This window comes from Geotrypetes seraphini, chromosome 16, assembly GCF_902459505.1.
Source record: "Geotrypetes seraphini chromosome 16, aGeoSer1.1, whole genome shotgun sequence".
Lineage (NCBI taxonomy): Eukaryota > Metazoa > Chordata > Amphibia > Gymnophiona > Dermophiidae > Geotrypetes > Geotrypetes seraphini.
In genome coordinates, this window is record NC_047099.1 from 8,853,907 (window position 1) to 8,864,197 (window position 10,291).

The 10,291-nt window shown below is 40.8% G+C and overlaps 1 protein-coding gene across 1 annotated transcript; it reads right to left on the bottom strand.

Moving 5' to 3' along the window:
* Positions 1-8,009: 8,009 nt before the first annotated feature.
* LOC117350673 (olfactory receptor 4E2-like) lies at positions 8,010-10,016 on the bottom strand. The gene is made up of 2 exons (XM_033925153.1): positions 9,113-10,016; positions 8,010-8,044 (listed from the first exon to the last, which is right to left on the bottom strand). Exons 1-2 carry the CDS (start codon positions 10,014-10,016, stop codon positions 8,010-8,012), a joined length of 939 nt encoding a protein of 312 aa, XP_033781044.1.
* Between the last annotated feature and the right edge of the window lie 275 nt (positions 10,017-10,291).

Below are 10,291 nucleotides of genomic sequence, written 5' to 3' on the forward strand. Positions count from 1 at the left end.
CCCTTTGGCTTCATCAACTGTAGGGAAGAGAGACAACAGAGAGATGCTCAAAAAACATTCATATTTGTTATTAGGACATCCTGAGTTGCTTTCTAATGCTCTGTCTCTAGTTCTTTCAAATCCCAACTAGGAACTCAATTTAATGAGGATCTTTTTATATTTTGTTAGTTATATATTTTTCTCTTGTCTAGATTGTAAGCTCTGTGGACTGTCTCTCATATGTGCCTTTATACAGTGTTGCATAGACATTAGTGTTTTTGAAATAATGGTTGATAGTGAAATTTTAGACTGCCGGACAACTTTACTTTCTCTTTTTGTATTTTCTATTCTCTTTTGACTTAGATAGAGCTTTGATAGTCATGACACACTGATTAACCCCCTAATGTAACTCTTGTCCCATTATTCTGCTGCCCATTTGCACTTATTCTTACATGAAAACAAAAACAATGGATACAGATGTTCTGGAGATAATTTATTAAACACTGACATATAAAACCATGAAAATTAAATTTAAAAAGTATAATGATAAAAATACAGTGATAAAAATCCAACCAGACCCTACACGGTCCGTGTTTCAGCGAACACGCCTTCCTCAGGGGTCCAATGGTGTTCTTTGCTCACATGTTTAAAGATAATAGACTGTTTTTAGTCCAATTCTTTATATGTGAGGTTGCAAACCATTGGACCCCTGAAGAAGGCATGTTCGCTGAAACACGGACCGTTGGATTTTTATCACAGTATTTTTTATCATTGTACTTTTTTAATTGAATTTTCATGGTTTTATATGTCAGTGTTTAATAAATTATCTCCAGAACATCTGTATCCACAGTTTTTGGTTTTGTTTTCATCGGTGAATTTTTTCACTGTGGATCATTGGGTCTCCCCATTTTTCTTTGTTGTGCTGCACTTATTCTTACAGACATCACACAACAAAATAAAAGCAAAAAATTATTCCTATTTCTAAGCATCAAGATCATCACAATCCCTCAAATCAGAACTATCTACTTTTGAAATCTACTGACCTTATGCATTCCACTGACCTCCTTTTCCCATACTCAGATCAATCAAGATGCCAATTAATTACATAGACCAACATCAGTTAAACTTCTTTTACTCTTATAAAACATCCAGTGAAGATTTCCTTTCTTCTAAATTGAATAAAATGTGTTTCATCTAAGTCTGAGTCTAAAATAATTCACTGAATTAATGATTCATATAATCAAGAAATTCCATTCCCTTGTTTCCTGTTTAAACGTGTGATCTGCCCAAGGTTTGTTTGGCAACCATTGTTCTCTTTTGATATCATGAGGAAAGAGACAATGGGAAGAGATCGATAAAAACAAAGGGCTCTTTTTACAAAGCCATGGGGGGTTTCTACCATGGGCCATCGAGATAAATGTTCCAATGCTCATAGGAATTCTGTGAGCATCAGAGCATTTACCTCGCCAACCCACAGTTGAATTTCTTACCTCAACTTTCTAAAGCCAGCAAAAGTGAATAAGGGAGGAAAGGAATTTTACTGAAATTGGAAGAAAGGTCTGCTGCTAGCTAGAGATCATAACATATTCTTTATCCTGCACATGAACAGATATTAGTCTGGATTTTTCTCTGCTTTATCCTTCAAGCTAAACATTTTTGCAAAATGATATTTTTAACACTTATGGTAAAGACTGAAAATTAACAATGTAAGTGAACAGTAAAAATAGACATAAACAGAAATAGATAGTTACAACATGCAGTATTTTGTGGAGAGATTATCACCTGAATTGATCATTTTTACTTTCCTCATTTTCAAATATCAAACATATTTCTGTAAATTACCTCAAAGTATCATTTTCTGATACAGTAAATTCAGAGATTCTGGAGAATAGTCTCTGCCTCACTAGCTTTGTCATCAGCTACAGGTTGATGTCTTTCTCCAGTAGAAAGCAAAAGGATGCACTTATATTGTATTTGGACCTTATGGGATATAATCTTTGGAGAATCTCAAAACAAGCAGATAGTTACAGTATTCATAAGTTCATCTGTGACAAAAGCAATAGCTTGGAAACAATGGTTTCTATCTGGAAAATTCATACATGCAAAATGGATCCATGTCATTTTCATGATGATTTCTTGATTTCAAAATTCAAAGCATATTTTGTTCTTCAAGAGGAAGAAATCTTTTGCTGAAAAGAGATATGCATTCTTTCATAGTTAATGTTCCCCCAAAGACCCGCTACAGCATTCTGTCCCTGCTTCTACTGTTTGAGCTGAGGCCATAATAATCATGGTTTTAATTACGAGGGGCATTCAGGGTCTCTGGAAGTTCCAAAGAACTTGCTTTCCCCTTGCGATTGAAACTGACATATTGATGCATTTGGCTCCATGGATGGAACACTAGCTGATGATCCCACACGCCTTAGAGCAATTTTTTAAATCAGTATCACAAATGAAAATGTATCTTTTGTCATTTTGATGTCATAATAATGTGTTGTAGAAATTTCAGCATTCATCTATCCATATCCATATTTCTATAGTGCTACCAGACGCATGCAATGCTGTACATTAAACACACAAAAGACGGTCCATGCTCAAAAGAGCTTACAATCTAATTATGAAAGACACACTGGACAAAAATGGTGAATTCATGTTGGGAAATGCAAAAGGGAGAAGAGGTAAAGAGGATAGAGAGCTACAGAGGGAATGACAAACAAATGTGGTTCTTTACAAACTGGAAGGGTTAAGTCTTAAATGCAGTTTCAAAAAAAATACTGAGCACTCAGCCAGGACTTGAATATCACCAGAAACGAAGCACGATGTACCTAGTCAAGCAGGTTGTTCCAGCCATATGCTGCAGCAAGGCAGAAGGGATGGAGTTGGGAGTTAGCTGTAGAGGAGAAGGGTATAGACATGAGAGACTTACCTGACAAACGGAATTCTATGGGTAGAGTATAGTGAAGGATAAGAGACAAGAGATATTAAGGAACCCCAGAGTGAATACACTTATAGATCAGTAAAAGGAGTTTGAACCGTATGTGGAAGTGGACAGGGAGCCAATGAAGCAACTTGAGGGGGGGGGAGGTATAATGTGGTGGAATACAAGATGTGCAGCAAGATTCTGAACATATTGAAGGGGAGACCTGCAAGAAGCATGTTGCGCTAATCTAGGCGAGAGATGACAAGAGCATGGATGAGGGTCTTGGCAGCATATTCAGAAAGAAAAGTATGAATTTTAGCAGTGTTGTATAGAAATGAGTGACAAGTTTTGGCGGTCTTTGGATTTGTAAAGAGAAGAAGAAAAATGAGTCAAAGATGACCCCGAGGTTGCGAGCTGATGAGACAGGGACGGTGAAAGTGTTATCTACTTAAATAGAGAATGAAGGAAGGGGAGAGACAGGTTTAGGAGGAAAGATAAGGAGTTCAGGCTTGGCCATGTTTAATTTTTGACTACTGCCGGCATTATCTCAGGAAATTCAATGTTGACCCATGTCTGGGCTCTGACTTTTACAGAGCTGGCGAAAACATAGCCAGTGAAGTTTGATATTTAGCAATTAATTGGCCATAGTTAACCACCTAAAACGACTGACTTTAATCATAAGACCATAAACATTGCCTCTGCTGGGTCAGACCAGAGGTCCATCATGCCCAGCAGTCCGCTCACGTGGCGGCCCATCAGGTCCAGGACCTGTATAGAATTCTTCTATCTATACCCTTCTATCCCTTTTTCCTTCAGGAAATTACCTAATCCCTTCTTGAACCCCGATATCGTGCTCTGTCGTATCACACCCTCTGAAAGCTCATTCCAGGTGTCCACCACCCTTTGGGTGAAGAAGAACTTCCTAGCATTGGTTCTAAATCTGTCCCCTTTTAATTTTTCCGAGTGCCCTCTCGTTCTTGTAGTGTTCAAAAGTTTGAAGAATCTGTCCCTCTCCACTTTCTCTATGCCCTTCATGATCTTGTACGTCTCAATCATGTCCCCTCTAAGCCTCCGCTTTTCCTATTTATGTAGTTATTTTGGCTGAATAGGTGCTGAATATCAGGATTTAACTTCCTAAGTGCTGACTCCATCCATGGAAAGTCTCCATAATAGCCGGTTTCAAGTTGGGCGCAACCTGGACATTTTCAGCGGCAGTAAGAATTAACAGCTGATGAATATGACCGGTTTGCCTCAAACAATCAATTTAACCGGCCAGGAGCCATTTCTGTCCAATTAAATTGCTTTGAAAATTGACCCCCCTCCATTTCTATTTCTCTTGTTTGCTCTATATACATTCTGGGTTCTTGAGGTTCCGGTTCAGAATGTTGCCTTCATTTCTCTTACTCAAGTGTGGTCCCCTGTTTCATAATTGTTGCACTTCTGTCTGTATTTTGTGGTTGTGGCCAAGGTGCTTCTCCTAAGATTCAGTGTGTTGAACTGTATTTCTGCTAACAAACAAAAAAGGCTTGGATAATTTCCTAAAAGAGAAGTCCATAGGCCATTATTAAGATGGCTTGGGGAATTCCACTGCTTATTCCTAGGATAAGCAGCATAGAATCTGTTTTACTACTTGGGATCTAGCTAGGTACTTGAGACCTGGGTTGGCCACTGTTGGAAACAGGAAACTGGGCTAGATAGACCAATGGTCTGACCCAGTATGGCAGCTTTTTCCTTATGTGAGCTAAGTATAGGACAATCAAGCCATTGTGACATCACTGATGAGGTTGGCTCTTAAGCATTGGTGGAATGAGGCATTATGACATCACAATCTGAGCTCTGCAATGTTGCTATTCTTTGGGTTTTTTATCTGGTACTTGGGCGCTGGGTTGGCCACCATTGGAAACAGGATACTGGGCTTGATGGGCCTTCAGTCTGTCCCAGTATGGGAATCATTACGTTCTTATGTTTATAAATTCTTACCAATTGGAGCATGGAATGTTCTACTTTCCAAAAATATAATGCCTTTATTATAATTACCCTCTCATAACTGTATCTTTCTGTTTACAGAGCACAAGAATTTCTTACTGGTCATGTGAAGTTGTGTTCTCAGCGTGCATTTTTGTGGCTCCCAGCAAGATTCAAACAGGCGCTCCAGGGCCTTCCCTCTGCTCTGTGGTTAGAGCTCCTTGACATCTGGAATGATGAAGAAAGGAATAAGAGGATCTCAGAAATCAGCTTGGAAATTAGTGAATGAACCTAAGTCAAGACTTACAAGGTTTCATGTTTCAATCATTGATCCTTTCATCCTCCTCCTTCCTATTCCAAATCTTAAGTTTTTACTTATCTTCTTTTCGATGATACAGGCAAATGAGCACCCAGCCCTATGAAGGAGTGTAGTGGCTCATGAAATATGCGGCAAGTACTATGAACTCTTGATAAAGCCATTATCTTTGGCGAAACAGGTCCTGTCGGGCTGTGACTGCCTGTTTCATCAAAAAAGAAGATAAGTGATAAAGTCTCTTTATTTGATATATGTTTTGAGGCTAAGAAAGTGAAACAAATTAGTTTTTCCCCAAATCTTTGAAGAATAATTTAAATAAAAAGTTTTAAAGAATAAAAACTTAAGATTTGGAATAGGAAGGAGGAGGATGAAAGGATCAATGATTGAAACGCGGAACCTTGTAAGTCTCGGCTTAGGTTCATTCACTAATTACCAAGCTGGTTTCTGAGATCCTCTTCCTCCTTTCTTCACACTCTATGTGTTTGAGAGTGGAGATTCTACTGTACGGCAAATAAACACCTCCATGCAATTCAGCGCCACCTGCTGGATTCATCAGGTTGAGCTACAGAGCTCAGCACATCCTGGTCCCTGACTCTTTTACAATTTTTATAAGCAAAAAACTCCAGGACTTCACAATGCAAGTGTTAAGAACCTTAGTTTAGATCAACAATGCTCTATGACCTCACATTGCAGGTGTAAAGAGCCTTAGCTTATAGGGAGAGGAGGAGATAATGGATGCTGCGGATGGGCAGACTAGGTGGGCTATTTGTCCTTTACCTGCCATCAGGTTTCTATGTTTCTTTGAGGATTAAAGGACATTGCCTCCTGGGGAATGGGACTTGCAGTCAGCAGACAAAGGACAAGGACGTCTCCCCATGTTTATCGTAGTATGGCTTTAATAAGCTTAACACCAAACAGCCCCCTAGACTCTCTAGTACAGGGGTGTCCAATGTCGGTCCTCGAGGGCCGCAATCCAGTCGGGTTTTCAGGATTTCCCCAGTGAATATGCATTGAAAGCAGTGCATGCAAATAGATCTCATGCATATTCATTGGGGAAATCCTGAAAACCCGACTGGATTGCGGCCCTCGAGGACCGACATTGGACACCCCTGCTCTAGTAGATCTATTAATGTGAGTACACTTAACAAAGATACATTATCCCACTCTTAGAACTCATTCCGTATGATGCACAAAGGATGACAATGGGTGCATTGTCATGAATGACACTTTTGGCCTAATTTTGGGTAGGACCCGGTTTTAGCAGCCGCCTAAGTGACTTCTGAGAATCACACACAGGTGTCCTAGACAGAATCACATCTATCCTAACGGACAGACACCTAACCCCCCTAACCATCCTGATTCTCTAACCGGCGTCCATGTCCAGACACCATTTAGAGAATCGCGTTACCTGCTGGAACCCACAAAACAACCTCCGGCAGGAGGGATGCCCACTCCATCCTGTCTTCACCCCCCCCCCCCACCAACATCTCCGACTGGAGGAATGCCCACCTCCTCCTGCCAGCACCCCGAAACACATGACCCCTGAACACATGACCCCCCCAAACCCCACCCCCCAGACCTTTAACAGCAAGGAAGACCTGAGGGATGCCTACTTCCTCTGGCCAACAGGCCCGCCTCTTCAAAATGATGGGCCTTCCCCTTACCAGTGCATCCTGGGATGCCCTGGGGAGGAACCTAAGGACCTGATTGGCCCAGGCACCTAAGGCACCTCATATAGGAGGATTTTAGGCACCTGGGACAACCAAAGTCTTAGGCCTCCTTCCCAGTGCATTTTGGGATGTGCTAGGAGTGGCCTAAGACTCCAATTGACCAGATCCCTAAGGTCATTCCTATGGATTGGTTCCAGGTTTGGAGTAGGATTGATTGGGCATCCTTCATGCCAGGGATTATTTTGGGGTTTGCAGCAGGAGGGAGTGGGCACCTCTCCTACCATTGACAGTGTGTGGGTGGGCTTGGGCTTGGTGGCGGGAGGGAGGGAGGTGGCATCCTTCCTGCCGGCCGACTTGTGGTAGGGTTCGGGGGTTCCCTGAATTGGCCGCTCAGCTGATCGTAACAGGGAGATTTCCTTGCCTTGATCAGTTTAAGGACCACATCTATTTGAAATGTAGGCCTACATTTCAGGCGTCTATCATAGCCCTAAAGTAGATGCTTAGAGTTTCTTAAGCTCGCCTAAGACCTCTTCCAGGTGAAACCATGCCCATGCCCAGCCTTGGGCGAGCCTAAGCATCCGTAGGTACCTCCCTGCACCCGTGACAGATGCCTACAGTGTAGGAGGCCTGCCTCAGGTTGTTTATTTTTAGAAAACATGCATCCCAATTGGCTGGTTAGACACTTACCACCACCTACATTCGGAATGCTGTTTATAGAATTTGGCCCTTAGTGTTACTCACCTCTAGCAACTTTGAAAGAATGCATCATTATTCAGCACCTAGTTAAACCCAACTCTGTAAAAAAGCACCTAGGTATAAACCACGCCTCTGCCTATAGGTGCCAAAAACTCATCGTGCAACTCCTAATTCTTAGGCACATTTTTATAAAATACGCTCACATTGTTATGCCCCTAAGTATCAATCAACGTCAATAAAGCCTCATAATTGGCAATTATCAACTCCAAATTAGCTTATTAATCGATTAAGATAGGAGTCTCCATCAGCTAGCCAGGCCGATGCAGGCACCTAGCTTCAGGCAGACTTTAGATAATTTTGAGGTTTTGGGCCGAATAAAATCTAATCAACAAAATAGGATTTTTTTAATTTTGATTAGTTTTCCTAGAATATCGGTAGGACAACATCTATATCAATCTTAAATCTATTTCTGATCCACTTTGGTGAAAAGGATCCAAATCAACATAAGCAAGACATAGAAGAAAGCAAATTCAGACGATGATAGGTGGGGATAAGACATGGTGCGGGAGAAAAAGGGATTGAGAGGGATCCAGTATGAAATTGAGAAAACGTTTGGTGGTCGAGTCAGAATAAACTTCAAATCTTTTCACCTCAAAAAAGAAGACATTAAAGTCACATCTTTTTTTGTTCTTATTATTTATTTTTATCCAAATTATAAGACATTAAAGTCACATAAGAACATAAGAATTGCCGCTGCTGGGTCAGACCAGTGGTCCATCGTTCCCAGCAGTCCGTTCATACTGCGGCCCTTTGGTCAAAGACCAATGTCCTAACTGAGACTAGCTTTACCTGCATACGTTCTGGTTCATCTGTGTATTTCTTACCAAACTAGGATCAACTTACAATATTTATATGGTTCAGTATCACACAAAGAAAGCTTTCTTTGAAAACAAAGCTTAACATGTAATAAGTAAAGTGTACATAATCATTAAATATATCAAAGGTCTTGGAACAAACCTTACACTGAATCTCAAGAAATATCTTTCTTTACATGAATAAAAATCAGCTTCTTCATGGCTTTTCTTGCCTTCTCGTTTCTGAGAGTATAAATTATGGGGTTTAACCAGGGGGTCACAGTGATGTAAAAAGCAGGAAGTGGTTTATCAACTACAAATGTCACTGAAGGTCTCAAGTAGACGGAAACAAGGTTAACATATAATAACTAAAGTGTATATAATCATTAGATATATTGAGTGTCTTAGAACAAAATTGCTATTGAATCTCAAGAAATAATTTAGAACACAAATGAGCAAATACATATTCATATAGCTCAGGGTTCTTGGATGTGACAAGAGATATAAGTCCTACTTTTCGCAAAGAACAGAATAATTCATTTATTTTTACTCACATCTTACAATGGGCATTTAAAAAAAAAATGTAATTAAGGTACAAATAGCATAGTAAAGATTAAATACCAGTGATAGCAGATGGTTTTTACAATGGTATCTTTCTTTAAATAGAAATCAATTTATATGTGTCCTCAACAGAAACATTTTCCTATTCCTAGCTTCTTCATTGCTTTTCTTGCCTTCTCGTTTCGGAGAGTATAAATAATGGGGTTTAACCAGGGGGTCACAGTGGTATAAAACACAGCAAGCGGTTTATCAGCTGCAAATGCCTCCGAGGGTCTCATGTAGACAAAAGCAATGGGGCCATAGAACAAAATGACCACCAGGAGGTGGGAGGCACAAGTAGAGAAAGCTTTCCACCTTCCCTCAGCTGAGTCCATTTTTAAGATAGTGGAGATAATATATCCATAAGATATGACCAGTACTACGAAACAGCTGACCGCTAAGGATCCGCTGTTGGCCATATTCACAATTTCACTGATAAAGGTACTAGTGCATGCCAACAAAAATAAGTTGGGACCTTCACAAAAGAAATGATTTATCTCGTTTGGACCACAAAAGGGCAGCTGAATGATTGGAAGTGACTGTGCGAAAGCATGAATGAAACCTCCTGCCCATGATGAAACCACCAGCAAGAGACAGACTTGTTTGTTCATTATTTTGGTATAATGCAAAGGCTTGCAGATGGCGACATAGCGGTCATAAGCCATAAGGACCAGATGAAAGCATTCTGCACCTGCAGTGAAATGCAAGAAAAACAGCTGGGTCATGCAGTCTCTGAAAGAGATAGTTTTGCTCGGCAGAAGAAAGAGAACCAGGGCTCTGGGGACGGTGACTGTGGAAAAGCTCAAATCTATGAATGCCAAATTACAAAGCAGAAAATACATAGGAGAGTGCAGTTGAGAGTCCACATATATGGTCGTCATAATGAGAAGATTCCCAGCTATGGTGCCCAAGTACATCACTAGAAAGAGCGCAAAGAATATCATCTGTAATTCTCGATTGCTGGAAAGCCCTAGGAAGATGAATTCCGTGACTCTGGTTTCATTCCTCACATCCATTCTTTCCACTTTATGAACTGTAGGGAAAAAGAAACACAAGAGAAAACAGAAAGAAATCTTGAAATGAGAAGGATGCTCAGCAAACATTTAACTCTCCCCCCTTTCATAAGAACATAAGAGTTGCCTCTGGCGAGGCAGACCAGAGGTCCATCACGCCCAGCTGTCCGCTCCCGCGGCGGCCCATCAAGCCTATTGCCTGAGCAGTGGTCCCTGACTATCCCTATGACCTACCTCTACTCCTATCTGTACCCCTCAATCCCTTTATCCTCTAGGAA

What these genes read in the sequence shown, in the direction of transcription:
- LOC117350673 (XM_033925153.1), bottom strand. Translation starts at nt 10,016, where the DNA reads ATGGATGTGAGGAATGAAACCAGAGTCACGGAATTCATCTTCCTAGGG. An exon ending in AAGAAAAGCAATGAAGAAGC is followed by an intron (nt 8,045 to 9,112) that starts TAGGAATAGGAA and finishes TGCTTATGTTGA; the next exon opens with TTTGGATCCTTTTCACCAAA.